General features: G+C 43.8%; 1 protein-coding gene across 2 annotated transcripts in view; it reads left to right on the top strand.

The window, feature by feature from the left end:
* Positions 1 to 23,418, top strand: part of MTG1 (mitochondrial ribosome associated GTPase 1) — an 84,588-nt gene that overhangs the window by 39,057 nt on the left and 22,113 nt on the right. For both annotated transcript variants that reach the window (XM_073596932.1, XM_073596933.1), the window contains 2 exons: positions 11,011 to 11,107; positions 16,200 to 16,281. In XM_073596932.1, coding sequence (XP_073453033.1) covers positions 11,011 to 11,107; positions 16,200 to 16,281 — 179 coding nt within the window. The remainder of the gene's footprint in view (positions 1 to 11,010; positions 11,108 to 16,199; positions 16,282 to 23,418) is intronic.

Here is a 23,418-nt window from a genome sequence, read left to right as displayed (position 1 = left end):
GGAGTACAACATTACTCTCCACCACTTTACCCCTTCAGCAAAAGTCCCCCCCCCCCCCAACCTGTTGTTCTAGCACAAATCCTCTTATTCCCCTCCATATACCTTCTCCCAGCACAAATCGACCTTCCCAGCATAAACATTCCTTCTCCTAAGCCCTCCTCCAGCTATTACAAACCCTTTTATTTTATTTAGGAGCAAAGGGGAGAGAACACCTGAAAATTTGGGAGTACTTCTTATTTTTTTTTAACATCTTGTTAATACCACCCTCATGATAAATGTATAAAAACTAAGCTAATGTGTGATAAGAAAAAAGTTAAGCACACCAACGCAGGATGGCACTGCTGGTGTACAAAAAAAACAAAGCGCCACGACCTAACATATTGAGGAAAAATATAACAGGAAAAATGGACTTTATAGGCACCAATGATAAAAAGTAATGAATTTCATTAAACACACCACATAAATATAAAAACAGGATTTAAAAGACAGTAATTGAGAAAACACACAGTAGTCAAATATATGTCTCCAAGAAAGCTGTCTACGTTAGGGGTGTACTGGTGACAATCCCAACTATTGTCATGATGGCTACATACAAAGTATGAATTGCAGGAAGCTCGACATGTTTCGCGGGGAACTACTTCTTCTGGAGCTTGTATACAATTTCTCTGACACTGTTATGTAGGATCAAACCAAGTCAGCTTAGCTCTCCCACAGTATTCAAAATATATTCTTAAAGCGGACCTTCGATCATTTTTTTCAACTTTCCATGTATTAAATCTTCTGCCCTTGTTGTTTTAACTTTGAATAGTAAATTTTTTTTCTTTATTGTACATCATGGGACACAGAGCCTTAAGTAATTACTTAATGGTTTATAGGCCACCTTCAGGTGATGGTCACTGGTTATACCCAATCCAGGAAGTTCACTCCCTATATAACCCCTCCTCCTTCAAGGAGCACATCAGTTTTTTAGCCAGTGTCTAAGGTGTTGTTCACGAGTGAAGATGTGCTCTGAGGAGCTCCACTGGAGAGGGATCCATGCTGGATTTAAATAGCCTCCATAAAGACCAGATCCATCCAAAGTGCCACTAAGGCCTAAAAAGAATAGTACCTGGGGCCTCGTATCCGAAGCGCGAGGTTTTGCCGGTAACGCCTCATTGTAGGGCTGGACCCCAGGAACCTTTGGTCTTCCTACATTACCTAGCTTTCCTGGTGGGGTGCTTTACAGGTCCAAGGGAGTTGGAACCCCGATATCTAGGGAACTGGTCCTTGAAGGTTTGCTAAACGCAGCCCCCCGTGATGGGTGAAGGTTGGATTGTCTGTTAATTCAGCAAATCCTGCGGCAGGGATAAGTTAAGGGAAGAAACTTGGGTATTAAAAATACCTATGTATTCTTCCATTAGGGGAAAAATGTTGTCATGCCTTAATTTTCCACTAGAGGGAGTCTATGCACATACCTTACTCTGTTGTCTTCACTGTAAAGCTCAGTCTGTGTGTGGTTGCAGCAGCAGGTGCAGGGAGATTTTTATCAAGGTAACAGAAATCTGCAAAATGTTTTCTTTCTCCCCCCCCGAAAGGACCAATGGGTTAGGGGGACATCAGCACTGTTACCCCCTTTACATTACCCAGCCCCCCCCCCGCCATGGGGGGTGCGGAGGTCCCACTCTTACTGCTAATTTTATTACTGTTGGCTGATTTTGCTGTTTGTGCTTGCTGCTGGACGTGTCTCTGCCCCCCCCCCCCCTCGTGTTGGGTCTGTGGACCCGAAAACGCCGTGCACAAGCACGGGAAAGTTTTTAAATGTAAAATAGGGGCCAAATTTTTTCTCGGAGGGGGCGGTGCCTAAGCGCGGTGCCGTGAAAGTCCACGAGGACGCACGGCAGGCATAAACAGATAAAACTACAGCTGCGACAGTCTCTCCTCGGCTGATGAGGAGGAAACAAACAGCCTGCACACAGGGACACAGGAGCTGTGGGACACGTGAGGGTTGTAAACTGACATTCCCGATACAGGAAGGACACCTTTTTCCCAGCACTAGGCTGAACTTTATAGCGGCTTTAAATGTCATGACTATTTTCAGCAATTAAGTGCAATTTGTATAGTGCCTCTGTTTTTGTACTTAGGACTATGCCTACCAGAAAAGACACCACAAAAAAGTAAAGGTTTCAACCCCAGGCGTTAGGATCTCGAGTCGCATTTCCACGTTGTCATCCTCGCCTGAATTACCAGTTATGGCAAGCCAGGGTGAGCCATTGGAACAAATTGATGGTGCAACTGCTTCTCACATCTCAGCCCCTGTATACGGACTGAAGATGTCCTTTAATCGCATCCTCCATTCAAATTAATAGGAAGCATGCTAGACCCCCCCCACCCACCTACTTCAGAATCTTTGCAAGGGGAACAGTGGGCACAGGATGAGGTGTTACCCTCAGTCGATCAGGAGGAAAAACAAACCAATGATTCCTCTGCGGAGGAAACAACGGTAGATGAACCTTTTTCAGCCTCTCAATCTGAGAAATTGCTGATACAATCTCTTAAGGAGATGGTTCATTCCACTTTCATGCTACCCCTAATGGAGTCTCCTGAAAGCTCGGTTTCTTCCATGGGTTCCTTAAAACCTTCTCAACCTTTGCATGCGTTTCCTGCACATGCATTACTAGAACAGCTTATTTTTGCTGAATGGGATCACCCGGATAAGCATTTTCTCCCTCCTAAGAGATTTTCAACTCTCTATCCCCTGGAGGAGAAATTCTCCAAAAGATAGAAAGTACCAGCAGTTGACGCTGTGATTTCCAGTGTGAATAAAGGCCTAACTTGTCCTGTAGACAACGCACAAATGCTTAAGGATCCCACAGATAAAAATTTGGAATCCCTGTTAAAATCTAATTTTTCCATGGCAGGTGCCGTTACTCAGCCTGCAGTCACTGCAATAGGCATCTGTCAATCACTAAAGGACCAATTTAAACAGGCCTTTAGAGAGGTTCCTGCACAACAAGCTAGGGAATTGGCTGAACTACCAAAAGCATTATGCTTTGCCATAGATCCCATTAAAGATTCTATTCACCAGGCGTCCCGCCTTATGCTTGTGCATATGCGTAGAATCCTGTGGTTAAATAATTGGTCAGCTGAAGCACCATGTAAAAACCTCCTAACTGGGTTCCCTTTTCATGGGGTGCGACTATTTGGAGAAGACTTGGACAAATATATCCAAACAATTTCTAGTGGGAAAAGTACTCTTTTGCCAGTCAAAAAGTATAAACGCCCTTCATTTAAACGGGTACTTTACCCTGCGCCAGGGGCTTCCGCCTCTAGGCAGGGGCTTCTGCCTCCGCCGTCAGACTCGGGGTCAAAAGAAGTCCTTGGGTCGGAAACCTGCAAAGCAGAATCCTAAAGCCTCATCATGAAGAGGCAACCCCCCTCACCAAAGTGGGGGGAAGACTTCTGCAGTTTTCAGAAGTCTGGAAAGAGGAAATTCAGGACAGATGGGTCATCTCCATGGTAACGCTGGGGTACAAGCTGGAATTTCGGGACTTTCCACCATCTCGCTTCCTGAGGTCAAGCGTTCCCAAAGATCCAGAGAAAAGACAATCTGTGTTTCAGACACTAGACCGATTAATATCTCAAGGGGTGATCATACAGATCCCCCACAAACTAGCAAGGTCTGGGGTTTTATTCAAATCTTTTTATGGTACCAAAACCAAATGAAGATGTCAGACCCAATCTAGATCTAAAAAATTGAAATCAGTTCCTGAAGATCCGCTCCTTTCGCGTGGAGATGATCAGGTCAGTAATTTCTATCTTTCTAGGAGGAGAACTTCTGGCATCAATCGACAACAGGGATGCATATCTGCATGTCCCTATTTTTCCCGCTCACCGAAAGTTTCTGCGGTTCGAGTTAGAACAGCAGCATTTTCAGTTTGTAGCCCTGCCCTTCAGGCTAGCCACAGCACTCCGGGTGTTCACAAAGGTGCTGGCCCCACCTCTAGCCAGGTTAAGGGCACAGAGCATAACAGTCATAGCGTACCTAGACAATCTATTACTAATAGATCAGTTGGTGGCTCGTTTGGAGCAAAGCGTACGCACTACAACCAACTATCTGGAAGGTTTGGCTTGGATTCTCAACCTAGAGAAATCTTCCTTAATACCGCTAAAAAGGCTGGAGTACTTGGGTCTGATCATAGACACAGCCCAGGAAAAAGCGTTCTTGCCTCAGGCAAAAATCCACTCCATAAGAGAGCTGGTGCGGATGGTCAGGTCAAATGGCGATCCCTCCATTCGCCTTTGCAAGAGGTTGCTAGGAACCATGGTGGCTTCATTCAAACCAGTTCCCTATGCCCAGTTCCATTCAAGACTGTTGCAAAACAGTATTCTGTCTGCTTGGAAAAAAACAATTCAGGCTTTAGACTTGCCAGTGTGGCTGTCCCCAAGAGTGTCCCAAAGCCTCACTTGGTGGTTACTAACCCAGAATCTGCTGAAGGGAAAATCCTTCAGACCAGTCATCTGGAAAGTGGTAACGATGGATGCCAGCCTTTTAGGCTGGGGAGCAGTACTAGAAAAGACAACTGTCCAGGGGCAGTGGTCAAGAACCGAAAGAACCTTGCTCATCAATATCCTAGAGATTCGGGCAGTGCGTCTGGCTCTAAAGGCCTTGGCTTTCAGGTTACGGGATTGCCTGTCAGAATTCAATCCGACAATGCCACAACTGTGGCCTATATCAATCACCAAGGGGGCACCAAAAGTCTCTCAGCGCAGAAAGAGGTGAAACATATTCTAACTTGGGCAGAAAGGAATGTTCCATGCCTATCTTCAAACTTCATTCTGGGAGTAAAAAATTGGCAGGCGGACTACTTGAGTCGCCAGCAGTTATTCCCAGGGGAATGGTCTCTTCACCCCGACATATTTCGGGCTGTTTTCCAAAAATGGGGGACTCCGACGTAGATCTTTTAGCGTCCAGGTTCAACATGAAGTTAGTCAACTTTATGGCCAGATCAAGGGATCCACTCTCATGCGGAACGGATGCGTTGGTCACCCCGTGGGATCAGTTCCCACTGATCTATGCATTCCCCCCTATTCAGTTGCTGCCTCGACGACTTTGCAGGACCAAGCTGGAAATAAAGCCGGTAATTTTTGTGGCACCAGCATGGCCCAGAAGGTTATGGTATGCAGAAATTGCAAAGATGGCAGTGGAGGGCCCATGGTCCCTCCCACTACGGCCAGATCTGCTCTCACAGGGACCAATATTCCATCCTTCCTTACCGTCTCTAAATTTAACGGCTTGGCTATTGAAACCCACATTCTGAAGAAACGTGGGCTTTCCAGGTTGGTTATCTCTACCCTGATTAATGCAAGGAAGTAAGCTTCCAGAACTATATTTTATAGAGTCTGGAGGGCTTATGTTTCCTGGTGTGAATCCAAGGGTTGGCACTCTCGGAGATATATCATAGGCAGAATTCTTGCCTTTCTACAATTAGGGGTAGAAATGAAATTGGCCTTGAGTACTATTAAAGGCCAAGTCTCAGCTGTATCAGTCTTATTTCAAAGACCACTTGCTAAACATTCTTTAGTCTGGGGTTTTATGCAAGGGGTAATGTGACTTAATCCACCAATCAAACCTCCCTTGAACCCTTGGGACTTGAACTTAGTTTTGTCTGTGTTACAAAAACAGCCATTTGAACCAATACAACATATTCCCTTTGTCCTTCTGACAATGAAGTTGGTATTTTTGGTTGCTACATCCTCAGCAAGGGGGGTTTCGGAATTGGCTGCTCTTTCTTGTAAAGAGCCATATTTGATTTGTCATGAGGACAGAGTGGTGTTACGCCCTCGTCCAGACTTTTTGCCAAAAGTGGTTTTCAGGTTTTCACCTGAACCAAGATATTTTCCTGCCATTGTTTTTTCCAAAACCATGTTCCAGGGAAGAAAAGTCACTAAATTGTCTTGATGTGGTGAGAGCAGTGAAAATCTATTTTAAAGGCAACTGCTCAGATTCGTAAGACTGATGTCTTATTTATTCTGCCAGAGGGTCCTAAGAAAGGACAGGCAGCATCGAAATCCACTGTCGCTAAGTGGATTCGGCAAGTTATAATTCAAACTTATGATTAAGGCGCACTGTACCAGGGCGGTTAGTGCTTCTTGGGCAGTGCGTCATCAGGCCTCCTGATGACGCACTGTAAGGCTGCAACTTGGTCTTCAGTGCATACATTCACAACATTTTATCAGGTGGATGTAAGGAGGTAGGAGGATATCGCCTTCGGGCGCAGTGTGCTGCGGGCAGCAGTATAGGTCCTCAAGTTTGGGGGTACCCTCCGGGTTGTGTCTCCCTTCCCTCAAGTAGCATTGCTATGGGACGTCCCATTAAGTAATTACTTAAGGCTCTGTGTCCCATGATGTATGATAAAGAAAATAGGATTTTTATAACAGCTTACCTGTAAAATCTTTTTCTTAGAGTACATCATGGGACAAGAGGTCCCTCCCCTCTTTTTTGGGATTTAAGTATATTGCTTTGCTACAAAAACTGATGTGCTCCTGGAAGAAGGAGGGGTTATATAGGGAGTGAACTTCCTGGATTGGGTATAACCAGTGTCCATCACCTGAAGGTGGCCTATAACCCATTAAGTAATTACTTAAGGCTCTGTGTCCCATGATGTACTCCAAGAAAAGGATTTTACAGGTAAGCGGTTATAAATATCCAATTTTTTCTGCCAGTAAATCCCTTATACAGCCCACTTCCTGTTTCTTGTCTGGTAAAAAGCCTAGGTTTATGACCTCATGCACAGCTCTCTCTCTCTCTCACTCTCATTCTCCTGAGAGTTTGCCAGGAAGGGAGGGGGGGGGGGGGGGGGGGGTGAGTCATAAGAGGGCAAATGAGCGCTGCGGAGTTGGAAGTGTGCCTCTGTGTGTCGGTGTAAATCCAGGAAGTGAACAGGCAGCAGTTTAAGATGCCCGCAGTTAAAATGGTTACAGCCAGACTCAGTGGAGGGAGACCGCAGGAGCACACATGGGGAGAGCACCTCTCTCCCCATGTGTGCTCCTGCGGTCTGGCTTGTGGTGTGTTACCGCACAGCTTACAGTGTTTATACACAACCGCAGAAGTGTATGCTATTAATGAACATTTAGTCTATGGACACTCCAATATAACACTGAAGAGCGATCCACTATATATGGTCGACTTATCTGTGACGTTATCTTTGCAGCACTGAAGTACTTCTTACATACTACCTAGAGGTTCCATTCATGCCTTTACTGACTATCCATTTAACTAAAGGGCCGGGCCTGTTTTTCAGACTCGGTGCTTCCAAGTTAAAATCATTTTTTTTGCTAGAAAATTACTTGGAACCACCAAACATTATATATATTTTTTTCAGACACCCTAGAGAATAAAATGGCGGTCGTTGCAATACTTTATGTCACACTGTATTTGTGCAGCGGTCTCGCAAGCGCAATTTGTTTTGAAAATCAAAAAATAAGACCACAGTAAAGTTAGTTACCAAACCCTTTTATAAAGTTGTAGGTTGCTTTAAAAGTTTTAATATAGTAGTTAGAAAGCCAGTTACAAAATAGTACTCACAAAGCCACTTGCATAACAGTACTTAGAAGGCCAATTACAAAGCAGTACTCACAAAGCCAGTTCCAAAGTAGCACGTGCAAGAAGCGAGTTATGAAACTGTACTACAAACAAGGCAGCCATCAGAAATTTTGGGGCCCCTTATGCAGGTTAAGACCTGTCCCCCCCCCCCACCACCCCCTGTCTCATCTTTCCCATCCCATGCCCTCCTCCTCCAGTCCCATCTCCCCCATCCCATGTCCTCCTCCCTTCCCTCATAGGGGTGGTGAGAGACAGAGAGGGAAGGGAGGGGGATAAGAGAGGGAGTGGTAAAAAGACGGGGGTTAGAGAGAAGGGGGGGGGAGAGGGAAGGGTGTGAGAGAAAGGTAGAGAAAGGGGGAGAGGAGAGAGAGAGGGGGGAGAGATAAAAGGGGGGAGAGAGAGGGGGTGTGAGAGAGAAGGGGGTGAGAGACCTCCTAGCCCTGTCTGCAGTCACTCCTGTGCCCACCTGTCCCAGTGCCTGTCTGTGTGTGGGTGATGGTGTGTGATGCCCGGTACCTTCCATGCTAGCAGTAGGACATTAATGCTGCCTGGGCAGGACGACTCCTCCTTCTGGGTGACTATGAGGGTGCTCTGCTCCTTCCAGCAGACCCCTGGCTGCTTCTGCCTCCTGTCAGTCCTCGTCCTCTGAGCCACTGTCATTGTTGATGCCGGGAGCGGAGAAGAGTTTGGAGGAGCCCAGGCTATGGGAGGCGCTGCTGCTCACCTTTTTGGGTGTCAGCGAGGCAATGGAGATATTCTCCCTCTGGAGCACTTGGTCTCAGTTGCCCTCGCTGTGCTGCTTGCCTTCCCTGCGGCCACCTGCTCGCTGTGTGATGAACAGCAAGGCACTATCCTGTCCACACTGCCCTGGTGGGGGCTCTGGTTGGGGCCCGGACCCCTACATCTGAAGGGAAGTGAGCAGGAAGAGAGGTGGCTATGAACCAGCTGCTCTGCTTTCCCTGTATGCAGCCGTTGACCGGTTTTCATGTGTCGGAGATGAGTCTGCCGGGGTTGCTCTCGCCTGCCATCCCAAGTGCGGCTGCGTGCCACCTCTGGCACCCATGCCAGGGGTTGCCGACCCCTGCTGTAATTCATACTTTGTATGTAGCCATCATGACAATAGTTGGGGTTGTCACCAGTACACCCCTAACATGGATGGCTGTCTTGGAAACATATATTTGACTACTGTGTGTTTTCTCAATTACTGTCTTTCTTAAATTCTGTTTGTATATTTATGTGGTGTGTTTAATTAAATGTATTACTTTTTATCAGTGGTGCTGGTGCCTATAAAATCGATTTTTCCAGTTATAAGCTAATGTGTGGCCCTCTGGACATGTCAGTGGCAATACTTGCGGCCCCTCACATTTACCAATCTGCTGCTGTAGAGGATATATACACACAGTGTCATTTCTGAACATGGAGAGGCTGTGCTGGTGGTCCTTTACTTACCCAGTGCCATTTATGACAGGAAAACTGGAACACTAACACATGAACACTGTACTAGACCAATCCATGGTGCTGGGTGCCGTGTGATTGCTTTGATTGGTTATCACAGGAAGCACATGGTACTGTTTACAGTGCTGATCCCTTCTCTTCCTCTTACAACAAAGGAAGGAGAGAGGTCATAGTGATTATTAATGGGAGCAGAATGAATGAATCAGCAGCTGCAACTTCATTCTGTTTAGTGCACAGGGATCCTTTTTAGCAACCCTTCATGCCCCCCTCCTCTCCTACACATACTATCTATGCTGTCTTCTGTGACCTGTATATTAACCTATTTACCTCCCTTATCCTGTACATCTGAAAATTATTATTATTATTATTATTAACCCCTAATTTCCTCCTTCCTCCTGTGTATGACCTGTACATTTAATGTTCCTAGTGCACCATTTCCAAACTCTGTGTTTAACTTCATCAGTACCGGCATGTTTCTTCATTTACAAATATTGTGGCAAAAAATTTGATCACCTTGGGGTGTCTACTTTCCAAAAAAAAAAATCATTTTCTAGGTTTTCATACTCCTCTGGCATTGTTATTTTAACAGAAATTAAGGGAAACTTTTTTTTTTCCTCTTTTCAAAATTGTTGGACTTCTTTCCTTTTTTATAGTAAAAAAAAAAAAAGTAAAAACCCAGCGGTAATTTAAATACCACAGAAGAAAGCTCCATTTGTCTACAGTGATAAAAACTGAAAAATGGCCTGGTAATGAAGGGGTATCACAGGCTCGTACTTAAATGGATAATGAGACCCACTGAATATACTAGCAGTAATGAAGCAAATCCTCCCACATAAGCTGTGAACTTTATCTGCAGCTCTCTCTTCTCCAGAGCCTTCCAAAGTACACAGATGAATGGAATTTCTCAACTTTTAGGAGGCAGGGCATGGGGATCTGATAACACACTGCGCAGCACAGAGCTGAGTGTAATCTGACACCTGAGTGAAGGGAATGGACACACCCCCTGTATGCATTCTCATTGGGAAACATACGCATCTGAGGCTGTCAGTCACCTTGTGAGTGCTGAGGGGAACAGATGTCACCATGGATTGCTGGTGTTGGAGAAAACTGAAATCACTCATGCAGATAGCAGATGTAGGGGAGAGCAGGTGGGATCCACACATAGGTACTATGGATTAAGGCAAATATGTTTTGTTTCTTTTTCATTTCAGCCACTTTAAAGAGTTTGTATCCTGTTCCCTTAAAGCATAATATACAGCACAGTGCTTGTGCTCTGTAATATGGCCTCCTGTATAACCTGAAATACCTGGTTGATCCTGCCAGGTTCTGCCCCCCCTCCTGTAAACTGACCATGGTTTCTCGTGACTGCCGAGCACTGACACCGTGGTCGGTTTACATGCCTCCATCATCCGCAGCTCTCCTCTGCCCCCCCCCCCCCCCTTCTGCCTGTCAGTTCGTGACAGTGTCGCTCTGCTCCCTGCCCCTTCCCCTCCTGCTGCTATCATTGTAATATATTCATACAATCCCCTCTGTTTTTAATAACGATGTGTCCCAGTGTATGTGTTTTATAAAAAATGTGACGATTTCTACCTTATTTCACAGCGCCTCCCGACACTCGCGTCACTGCTTAGCTCTCTCCTCCCCTCCTCCCTGGCTGATGTCAGTGGGAGTTCTTGGTTCCTCCTGCTGTAGTCTTCAGCCTAGGGGAGGAGAGAGCCGAGCAGTCACGTGAGCGCCGGGAGGTTCTTTAAAATAAGGCAGAAATCGTCATATTTCTAATAAAACACACATACACTGGGGCACATGATGTTATTAAACAGAGGGGATTGTATGTTCATAAACAAGTGGTTTTACAACCTTTTTAAGTCTAGTTTAATAAATGCAAATGGATATTATTTGTAATTTGGGTAAAATCAAGGATGTCTCTCTCTCTCTCTCACACATTACTTTTTTTCTTTTATATATCTGTGCAGGTATCTGAAAATCCTCTAATCTACCTCTTGGACACACCGGGTGTTCTCTCCCCACGTATTGAGAATGTTGAGACAGGAATGAAATTAGCGCTATGTGGTAAAACCGTGTTTGTTATGAAACTATGACAACACATCACATCATTAAGTCATAAACTTTAAATATTGAACCATAAAACAGTCAGTACACACAAATTGAAACTTCTTTCTGAATTCTGTCTGCTGGTGGGTGATTAGCTTTTGTACCCCTATTGATTCACCAAGTTATTTGCCACTGTTTGCTTGCCAGTGATACCATTTTGTGGACTAGAAGTCTGTGCTGGGTTGGAAAACAGACACTATTGCTATAATTCTGTGCAGAGATGAACACTGCACATACTTTATCTTGCCGTATAATGTGTGTGTCCGGGTAAAAAAATGCTGTTTCCATATCGTCCCAAAAAAACACCACAGGAAGACTAGCTAATAGGTTATAGTTTTAATGTAAGGCTTCCTGACACTTCAGTAGCCTTTTGCTAAGTCCAAGTTAGTGGATATCCAAGCTTTGAAAGAAGAATAGGGATGTCTTGGATATTGCAACTTATGAAACATTTTTTGTAGCAGCCTCCATATCAGTCCAAAAAGGTAAGCAAAGCAGTGAAAGTGCCTCGTCAGTGACCATAGAATACAGAAAGGATTTTAATTAAACCTTAGGCACTCTCCCTTCATTGTGGTGTTGATGCTGTCTAACCTAAATAAGACTGTACTCCATAAAATGATTGTAGTATTGGTATTGTACAGTCAGACATTGTTCACAGCAGATTGCACAGCAAAAGAATGACATTAAGGGACAGGGTTTTCCAAGTATGGGCTATGGCTTGTTTGGTAGTACAGAAAAAAATTTGAGATATCTGTTACGTTTCATTGTGGGAAACAATGAAGGAAATCTATAGTCGCAGCATACACTTTAATTTATTAATATCAGCTGTGTCACGGCAATACAAACAATAGTTAATGGCAATCCAACATAAGCTTACTTGAAAAACCTCCTTTTATGTTGTGATCGCTGTCTGTGTGCTGGCCATCTCTTTTCAAAATTTATTGGATTCCTTGCATGCTTTGCTGCTTCTTCTCTGTTTTTCACTTTTGATTATTAAGGACTATATATCCCATGGTACCTTGCTGCCTGCAAGCAGTGATTCCTGTCCTGACTCTACCTCCTGAAACTCCTCCTTTTAGCACCTCCTGTAGTTCAGGAGGAAGGCTCTGTGAAATGCGTGACGCAGTAGTGCCTACTCACAGAACCTAATGAATAGGTGTCACAGAATTCAAGGACGTAAATGTGTGCAGGTCTTCACAAAATACATTTTACAAACTTCCAGATTGTTCAGATTAATTGGAGTAGGTTGGAAATAATTGAAGTTCAGTGTGGAAAAAAAATACATGATTTCTTTATCGTACATCACGGGACACAGAGCAACCATAATAATGACTATATGGGTTATATGCCACCTACTGGTGGATGGACACTGGCAGGAAGTCCAAACAGGATTTCCACCCCTATATAACCCCTCCTACACAGGAAGGACCTCAGTTTTTTCGCCAATGTCTGTAAGGTGGAATGGTCACTGATGTGATGCATGTGCTCTTGGAGCATACTTGAAGGTCTGGATGGTTCTATTTAGAATCATGGACTTCATTCGGATACATTCGAAAAAGCCATCAGCCAACATTGATGGTACCTGAGCCTCATTGGAAGGAGAGAAGATTCCACAAGGTTAGCCTGTAATGCGGCCTTACGGCGCTGGACCCTGTGTAGTGGAATCCTGTACAGTGTTTGTTCTGACCAAGGTGCTTTCCTGCAGGGTGCTATACAGGTACAGGGGAGTAGACCCCACATTATGGGGGGCCCAGTCTCTGAAGGTCTTTTATGACAAAACTCACCGTGATGGGTGAAGATTGGACTCCTGTTTTATGTTCAGAGTCCTGCAGTGGGAATGGTAAGTCTGCATTTTTGCAGTTTCTCTTTTAAAAAAAAAAAAAAAAAAAGAGAGTGAGACAGATCTGACTGTCTGTTCTCCCAGTGGCCACTGGGGGCAGTATGCTGTTTAATCATGCTGTGTACTTCTTAGTCAGGTGAGCTGCTGTTTCTCCTCCAGGCACTAGAGGGCACAGGCTCGCTCAGTATGGCCTATTTTTATATAGGCAGGAAGTGGAAGGGTGGCTATGTTAAGAAAGCCATGTGGTCGACATTTAACTGGTAGCAGCTTCAAAACTGAATAGGGACATTAGGTCTATCTTAAGATCTCAATCCGATAGGCATCCTTCTGTTTCAGATAGGCTCAATCTGTTCAGTGATGACCTCTCTGCAAGAGGTAGATTGCAGGGCTCATAATTAGAGTTGCCACCTCATCCCTTTAAACCCGAACACATATTAATTACACAGGTTCTGTGGCTGATTAAGGTGGTAATTAAACTCAGTGCCTTACCTGCATTCAATTAGCCACAGAACCTGTGTAATTCATATGTGTTCGGGTTTAAAGGGATGAGGTGGCAACTCTACCCATAATAGTCAGAAAACACACTGCTTCATGAGCCGGGTTGTTTCCAGCCTCATCAAAGATTTCAATAATTGCAGTGGAAAGTCGTCTGTTTTCTTTTTTGTGACCATCCTTCTGGCTCGCCACAGCTTCTGAGGTTCACAAAGCTCCTAGCTCCGGTGCTGGACTTGCTAAAGACACAGGGGGTGTCAATCTCAGTATACTTCAATAACCTTTGCTCAGGAAGCAGTTGGTCCAGATTTTTACTTTGATTCACTTTGCAGTAGGAAGCTGTATCTAGGTTGAAGCACGTTCCTTATATACATTCCTACTCCAGGTCTTGGTAGAGGATCATTTTCTCTGTCTGGAACTTGAAGATCCAGGCATTGGATTGCCGAAGGGCTCTGTTTCTGGGGTGTTGTACAGCTAAAGATTGGTGATTGATGGTTCAGAATCTAGAAAGGTTGAATTCTTCTTCCTTTCAGGTATTGGAAGATGATAACCACTGATGCCAGTTTCTCCATTTTGGTTTGAGGGTGGCTACAGTTCAGTGGACGTCACAGGAGGTTATACTGCCCACAAATATCTTGGAGATTTTGGCCAGTATGTATGTATGTGTGTGTGTGTGTGTGTGTGTGTGTGTGTGTATATGTATGTATATATATATATATATATATATATATATATATATTATATAATCTCAACCACCAGGGCGGCACGGAAGGTGAACCACATTCTGTCTGGGACAGCATAAGTGCTGTCTCTAGCGTCGGTGCATATTCCAGGTATAAAATAGTGGCAGGGGGAACGGTGCAGGTGAATCTACTAGATTCCTAGTTCTACAACAAGTTGGGACAGGTTGTGTCCAGGACGAGGGTCCCACTGACAATAGGAGTAGATGCACTGGTAACGCCTTAGGGACCAGTTCTCGCTAATTGACGCTTTCCCTCTGTTTCGACTTCTGCCACATCTTTTGCGAAGAATCCGGAAGGGGGTAACACTGATAATAATGCTAGACGAATAAGCCCAGGAGGGCTTGGTATACTGACCTAGTGAGTCTTGCGGGGGTCGCTCCTGGGACATTCCTAGTCCAGCGGGACCTAATGGTCTTGAGTCCTGTATCTCAGCACTGTTGAGCCCCTGGAAGCCAGCTTCGGGGAACTTCAATACAGGACTTGGAAATATTCAGGAAGTGGCACCCACAGAAATATTTGAGTGGGAGATTTTCTCTTTCTCCAATCGGTAGGGGAAAGGAGATTGGCCTAAGTACTGTTAATGGTCAGGGTTCGTCCCTATACATTTTTTTTCCAGGGGCTGTTGTTTCTCACTCCTTTTCATTCATACTTCATACAGCGTGTAACGTAGACAGTCTCGCCTGTCGGGCCATTCTTGTGTCCTTGGGACTTGAATTTGATCTCGACTGTCCTTGCAGAGGCCACTTTTTGAACCAATCGAGAGATTCTGTTCTTTTTTTTTCCGAAGGTGGCTTCTTTGGTTGCTATCACTTCACTAAGTGGAGTGTCAGAGTTGACGGCTCTTTCATGCAAGGAGACGTTTTTGGCACTGCATAATATTAAGGTGATGTTGTGCCCGCATCCATTTTTTGCCTAGAATGGTGTCTGGTTTTCACTTGAATCATGTCTTGCCTTTTCTGATCCTCACTTGACAGGAGGTAGATCACTGCATACTCTGGAGGTAGTTCTGGTGGTCAGAATTACTTGATTTTGTCAGTACAGATCATGTATCCTGGTTTGTGCTGCCAGTAGAGCCCAGGATGGGCAGGAGGCATCCAAGTTAACTATTTTCATTGGATTTGCCAGTTAATTATTCAAGCCTATGGCTTGAAAGGGCAAGAACCCCCACCACTTTTTTTGGTAAAACCGCTCGCTACCAGGTGTGTGGGCGCATCTTGGGCCATTGGGTGTCAGTGGCTCAGGATTTAAGGCCCATACATGGTCTTTTGTTCATACATTCACAGAATTTTACCAGATGGCTATCAAAGCCACAGAGGATACTGCTTGGCCACAGTATGTTTTAGGGGGCAGATAAAGTCCTTCTCAGATGGCAGTTTCAGTGATTGTGTCTCCCTCCCCTCAAGTGCATTGCTTTAGGACATCCCATATAGTCATTATCATGGTTGCTCTGTGTCCCGTGATGTACGATAAAGAAAATAGGATTTTTCTGTCATACTTGCCTGTAAAATCCTTTTCTTGGAGTACATCATAGCGGTCCCTTCCATATTTTTGGGATATTTATTGCTTTGCTACCAAACTGAAGTTTTTCCTGTGTAGGAGGGGTTATATAGGGGTGGACTTCCTGTTTGACTATCTGCCAGTGTCCATCCACCAGTAGGTGGCGTATAACCAATATAGTCATTATTATGGTTGCTCTGTGTCCCATGATGTACTCCAAGGAAAAGATTTTACAGGTAAGTATGACGAAAAAATCCTATTTTTACATATTAACTATACATAGATATGCTTTAAGCATAGGTTTATGGAGAAAGGTATTCCATGATTTTTTGTGAATATTAATTCCAGAATTAATCATTGTGTAAAGTCTGATCATACACTGGGATTTTCACTGCAGAACACTGTATAGCAGTGTGTAAACTATTTTCTAGACTTTAGGAAGCGGGGTTGAATATCACTTTTTTTTTTTTTTTTTTTTTAGGAACAATCCTTGATCATTTGGTGGGAGAGGAAATGATAGCCGATTATCTCCTTTACACCCTAAATAATTACGCCCAACACAGGTGAGAATGGAAAATGCAATAATTACAGTATATTAGCATATTGTTCATTCTTGGTAATCTAAAAATTAGGTAAAAAGTAAATCAACTTCATACCATTGAAGGAAGTATAACTTTACTTTATCATCCTTTGAAGGACCCAGGGTCCAATCAGTAACACGGATGATTTAGCACCACTTACACTACAATATAAATGGACATTAGCACAGAAAAACTGTAGGCCATCCCTAGGTTATTATCCCCTAATACAGCATCCATGCTACAGTTTCACCTAGTGTCCCTAGCAGGATGGGTATTTCTTTCCAGCCATTTGAAACTTCATGAGATTTTTCTTTAGTTCACAGTTGCTGTAGATTCCCCTCCGGATTGTCTCTGCATTTACTCATTGAGCACAGAGTTTTCCCAATTTGCATGACAAATTCTGTGATAGTTCTACCGGTTGTTCACTGCAGTGCACCCTTGTAAGTACCTGGTACTGGCCTTTGCTACATATATCTTACTGCAGTGGTGGAAGGTCACATCAGATGTGCTTTCCGGGGCTAGAACCGGGGCAGTTGCAGTACTGGTTCCATCTTAAAGACTCAATGCTATGTGTGGTAAAGCTATCAGAAAGGGGGTATTTCCATTTTAATGTTCCTGAGGTTCTTGCAGCAGCCTGACTACCCCAGCTCTGAGACTTGAAACCTGGTTACCAGGTTCCATGATTCCAGAGGAAACTCAGTGGGCTTATACTGCTTCTAATCAGTCCCCTGAGTTTAAAGGGGGGCTTTCTGTGTCTTAGGACATAGGAGACTTGCCCTTTTTGACACCCATAAACTTCTGACTGAGAGCTCAGCCTTTGTATCTGAACCCTTTTTCCTCCCTTCTGGTGTTTTGCCTGATGTTATCACAGTATACCGCTTTACTCCAGTTATTGAAGAGTCTATGTCATATTTCACTCCGTTCACCCTCAATATTGCTAAACCTCTGAAGAAAGGGTGTTAAGGGTCCTTTCTCACCTCCTCTGGGGTCTCTGATGTAGACCTACTAACTACCTTGACATCCTTGGAGCAGCCTGAGGAGATTATGCTGTCAGATTCTCTGCCATCTTTCCAAGGCGGCTAAAAAAAAAGACTACGAGAGTCACATAGCAGAGGGGAGTAAAAAAATCCCATGAAATTTTTAGATATGTTAGTAAAAAAGCGAGATCAGAGCACAATGCCCACATAAGACGATAATGGGGGGATGGTTACAGATGACACGGAGAAGACAACTGTACTAAATGCTTTCTTTTCCTCAGTTTTTACACAGGAAAAGGAGGGGTATACCGACCATCACAGGATTGTTAATAACGCATCACAGGACATGCTCTTGTGGCTAACAGAGACCGGAGTCAAGGAAAGACTAGATAAACTTAACACAAATCATTCACCGGGACCAGATGGCTTACACCCGAGCGTCCTCAAAGAACTCAGTTATAGCTAGACCACTATTCCTAATTTTTGCGGACAGCATACTGACAGGCATTGTACCAGCTGATTGGAGAAAAGCCAATGTGGTACCAATATTGAAAAAAGAGCAGAGACATATTCCTAGGAAACTACAGGCCAGTCAGCCTAACCTCAATAGTAGGTAAATTATTGGAGGGGATAATAAGGGACTATATCCAAGAATTTGCTGAAGAAAACCATATCATTGGTAGTAATCAGCATGGGTTTATGAAGGGTCATCTGTTAACATCTGTTAACATTCTACGAGGAAGTGAGCTGCCACCTAGATAGGGGGAGGCCTGTGGATGTGGTGTGTCTGGATTTTGCCAAAGCATTCGATACAGTTCCCTATAAACGCTTAATCTCAGAGGTATGCAGGCATTGACCATAAGGTTTGTTCTTTGATAGAAAAATGGTTGCAGAGGCACGTCCAAAGGGTGGTGATAAAAAAGGTGTACTCAGACTGGTGTGGAGTGGTAAGTGGGGTACCCTAAGGCTCTGTTTTGGGACCATTTCTGTTTATTTTTTTTCAAAAATTATATGATATAGAGGATGGGATGCATAGCTCAATCTTAGTTATTGATGACAACACAAAAATAAGCAGGGCAATAACTTCACATCAGGATATAGAAATTTTACAGAAATACTTGAACAAATCAATGGAGTGGGCAACTACATGGTAAATGAGGTTTAATGTGGAGAAATGTAAAGTAATGCACTTGGGGACTAAAAACAAACGCAAACTACTCACTAGGGGGAGAACCTCTGGGGGAATCAAGGATGAAGATGAAGATCTAGGGATCCTAGTGGAAGACCGACTGAGCAATAACATGCAATGTCAATCTGCAGCTACCAAAGCCGGCAGAATATTAGCATGCATAATAAAGGGAAGATGTGTAGGTTAGTGATGAATGGTGCTGCCTATGAACTAAGAAGTGATATAGTAAATCCCCCTTCACAGGTAGGTATTAAAATGAAATATCATAGTTAATTGGAGCAATGTTGAATGCTCAAAATCTCCTAAAAAAAAAAAAAAACCCATATTGCATTCATCAATTAATTATTATGTGCATTACTGCCAAATTTAACCAACATAAGCTGTAACCTTTTATAATCCTAAATGAAATAAAGTCCACTTTACACACGTGTGTTTGTGTATAACCACACTCAAAGTGATCGATTGAAGTCCACCTGATCACACTTCAGAATGGTGAAGGTGTTTTAAGTGCTTTGCCAAGCACTGTGCAAAAACCGGACAACGTCCTATGATGAAACGCGTAAGTCAGAGCTACGCACACACGTCACTTCCGGTTAAACGAGACTCCGGCTGGTGGAATGCACGCAGACCGAGAGCGCTAGTTTTTTAAATTAGTGGACGCAGGTTGGTGTTTTCCACCCGTCCACCTTTGTACCGGTTCTGTTTTTAGAATTTTGTTGTCTTTTTAATTTTAAATAAAAAATGTTTATCCAGAATTACACTATTGGAGCCCATCTCTTTTCTACATGAGGATACATTATTGGCGTCTCAAAGAAAGCAACCACTACCCCCCCCCCCCCGGTCTCTTGACAGCAGAATATCAGAAACTTCCCCAGAGGGCCTGGAGGCTCTGGCTTTCCCAGGACGAGCGAAAGGAAGGAACGATTGGTCCGGCAGCCTGACGCACACTCGCCATGTGTGTTTTATCCCTGCAGGGGTGCCAGGATCTGGTGAGTAGGGATCCAAAGGGGGAGCACAACAGTTACTTTATCACTCTGGCACTAGGATTGGAATCAAGTAAAGCACCAAGACACCTTGAAACAGCACAAGTCACTTGAAAATTATGTTACGATTTTTTCTGGACTATATATATATATATATATATATATATATATATATATAAAATTTATATATTTATTTATTTTTTCTGGTTTTTGCACAGTGCTTGGCAAAGCACTTAAAACACCTTCACCATTCTGAAGTCTGATCAGGTGGACTTTATTTCATTTCGGATTATAAAAGGTTACAGCTTATGTTGGTGAAATTTGGCAGTAATGCACGTAATAATTAAGTGATGAATGCAATATGTTTTTTTTTTTTTTTTAGGAGATTTTGAGCATTCAACACTGCTCCAATTAACTGTGACATTTCACTTTAATACCTACCTGTGAACGGGGATTTACTATATCACTTCTTAGTTCATAGGCAGCGCCACTCATCCCTAACCTACACATTTTTCACATTATTGCTGCTTCCTTTGGAGCATCCCAGGGGAGGCTGCAGCCTAGCCTATGCCTAAGCGCGGATTCTTCAATACATATACATAAAAAAACGGAAGGGCTACAAATTCACCTTTCATTGATATCGGGTGCTCCTTTCTACCTACCTTTACTATTACATGTGGAAACAACCTCAATGCCGTACCCAGAGGCAGCAGCCCAAGGCCCCCAAAAAAGGGTTTACCGCCACTTTCCTGTTAAATTGAGTAGAAATCTTTGGAAGAGAACTCTTCCAACCTGCCCCTACTGTCGTCTACTCCCGCCGTCACCTATCCATTGACCTACCACTGATTTGAGTCAGTCCAGTGCGATCTCCAACTCTAAAGAGCGGTCTTTCCCAGGCAGAGAAGAGGTGGTTGGTTAACTTATCAAAGCGGTCATCGGTGCCCTTAATCTAGAGCATATGCCTGCAGATACTCCTAGAGCGATTTGATAGCTTGGGTCCTACAGTCCCAGACGTATTCGTTTAATTTAGAAAGATTGAAAATGCAGATAAATTTTTCTGGAAATTGATCCTTCTGGTGTCTTTCCTTAACAAGGCTACAGCCATCCTTGTAATAGTACTACCTGTCTTTCAAGGATCCCACAGATAAGTGGTTAGAGTCCCTATTCCATACAATTAATTCTCTGTCAGGATTGGCCTTGCAATCTATATTCGTACTAGCTTTGCTGTCTCGGAGCACTATGGGATTGGCCTAATCCCTTGATGCTGACCAGCAATTTGTCAAATGTGTTAAGATGATGCTGCCATAAATTTTCTTTTTTGCAATGCAGTGGTTGATAGCAGTTGTGCTGTCTCGCATCAGTCTCCCCTCAGTCCATATACAGACAATGCTCTAGCTAAGTGTTGGTCGGCAAGATCAATCTTCCAAAAGTGCTGTACCACACAGGACACAAGTTGTTTGGGGCTTTGCTGGATGATCTCAACAAAGAAGCTACTGGTGGTTGAGAGTATGCATCTTTCCAGGATTGGAAGGTAAGGATCAACCACAGAAATCAGCACCTTCCCTCCTCTCTACAAAATGCATCCATCTAGGACTTATGCCTCTTTAGTTTCTAAAAAAGCCTTGACAGGCCAAGAGTTTCATGTTTTTTCAGATAAGTCCTCTGCAACAGGAACATTAAAGGATGTTGAAAGACTTTCATGCATGCGATTCCCAAGGTAGTTTCCCAGGGTTAAAAAATAGACTTTTGTTGCCTTCCTTCTGCTCAGTTACTACCCTTAAACCTTTCTTGGTCCCCTCAATATCTTACAAATCTTCATACTACCTTCCTTGGTCTGCTATATCAGGGGCATTACCTGTGTTCCGCATAGAGGTTTTACTGGGTTTTTTTTTTTTTTGTTTTTTTTTTGTTTTTTTCTTTTTTATTTATTTCAATGGTTTTTATTTAGTTTTTCTTGACAGTACAGATTAAGACCTTGGCATTATTGCAATACAGTGTACAGTTTTTATAGTCCGTCTAACATATAGTATAGGTGTGGACAATTAACCTTCTACTATCTGAAGGCCATTTAATAATGGCTCTATTATCAATGTTGCCTTATCTGGGTTGTCTACATTGATTTATATTAGACTATACAGTGGTTCCTCCACCTTGCTCATTAGATCATACTGTGTATCCCTACAACAATTTCTCATGATGGGGCTTAGAGTGCGTCCTCCACCACTACAGGGGACACCTGCCTCCCTACTAACTTCGGGGAGGCTGTCCCCCATATCATGGAGAGGCGCGACTCGGACCCCTCTATACCAGGGTCTCAGAGAAGAGAAAAGGACAGAGTGAAGAGAGGAAGGGAAATCAGTGGGACTAGACAGCAAGATTGGGGAGGAGGAGAGGGGGCGGGGGGACTCCACACTCCTAATTATGGTGCTCATGAAGGGTCTTGGTTAGTGATTGTCCTGGGATCATTGGTTAAGTGTCTGATATAGGGACCCCATACTTTATTAAACCACTTCATTTTATCTTACACAATTTGCTATTTTTTAATCTTTCATTTAGCATAAGCCAAGACAGTTTGTGTTTAAGTTGGTCAAATGGTAGGGCTGCTGACTTCCAGTTCCAGTTCGTAATTTTGGCTGCTGTGAAAATAAATGTTAAGAGCCGTCTATGGGCTTTAGAAGCTTCTGCCACCCTGCCCCCCAGGAGTGCGTGCTTTGAGGATTTGGTCAGGTTGATTCGGGTAAGGGTGTATACAAAGTTGTACACCCTAATCCAAAACCTCCGTACCTTGGGGCATAGCCACCAGATATGGTATGCCGATCCCACCTGGCCGCAGCCCCGAAAGCACTCCGGAGTAGCGCCAGGCACATATGTGGCCAGTCTAGCCGCTACCATATACCACCTTAATAAAACGTTATAATTCGCTTCAATAATTGAGGTGTTGATAAGTGATCTGGAGGCTGCCATTGCAAGTGAGTGCCACTCCTCGAGGTCCCAGAGTTTCCTGTAGCTCAAGTTCCCATTGTGTCATGTAGGACAGTTTTACTGAGACACATGTTAAAATAGTAGAGTGTAGATATGTGTTTATCGTATTGTCGACACCTGTTCCATGGGGGTCATTGTCACAAGATCACCCTTACGTGACAGAGTGTGCATATAATAATGTATTTGGGTGAATCTATAGAATTCAGAATTCGGTAGTTGGTATTTTTATATTAGCAATCTTTTGGATAACATGCCTTTTGGGTCACAAAGATCAGCAATCCGTAGAAAGCTCTTGTTGGACCACCATTCTAAAGCGGGGGGGTGAGGCCCGGGGTTAATTCTCCATTTCTCAGGAGGGGTACCCGGGGTGAATTCTCCATTTCTCAAGAGGGGTGCTAGCGGGTTGTGGGTCGATTTTAAAATTATGAGTCCTTGCGAGTCTGTCCCAAATGTCTAGCGAGAAGGAAAGAGAGGGGCATAAGATAGTTGGCCTCTCTTTTGTTGGTAGCCACATGATATGCGAGATTGCATTGGGATGACGGGAGTAGGATTCCATGGCTATCCATAGTGCCTGAGGTTGTTGAGAATGAAATTTAGTAAGTTGGGCCCCGTAGAAATATTTCTGCAGATCAGGTAAGCCTAGCCCTCCCTTCTGTTTTGGTGTGAATAGAGTGTTTGTTCACGCTGGGCCTCTTGTCTCCCCATATAAGCTTGAGGATCTTTTTTTGAAATGCTATCAGGTCAGATCTGACTAATGCCACTGATGAGGTGCGAAACAAATACAATATTCTTGGGAGAATATTCATTTTTATCGAGTGAAGTCTGCCGGACCATGATGGAGGATGGATTTGCCACCTAGCTAGGTCCCCTGACAGGTGTCTGTATAGAGCAGGGTAATTATGTGAATATAGGGTGTGTAGGGACAGGGTCAATCGTATTCCTAGGTAAGGTAGGGCTTCTGACTCCCATTTTAAATTGGTGCGATTAT

Source organism: Aquarana catesbeiana, linkage group LG08, assembly GCF_042186555.1.
Source record: "Aquarana catesbeiana isolate 2022-GZ linkage group LG08, ASM4218655v1, whole genome shotgun sequence".
In the NCBI taxonomy this organism is placed as follows: Eukaryota; Metazoa; Chordata; class Amphibia; order Anura; family Ranidae; genus Aquarana; species Aquarana catesbeiana.
The sequence above is the reverse complement of the archived record's forward strand: the minus strand, read 5'-3'. Positions and strand labels throughout refer to the sequence as shown.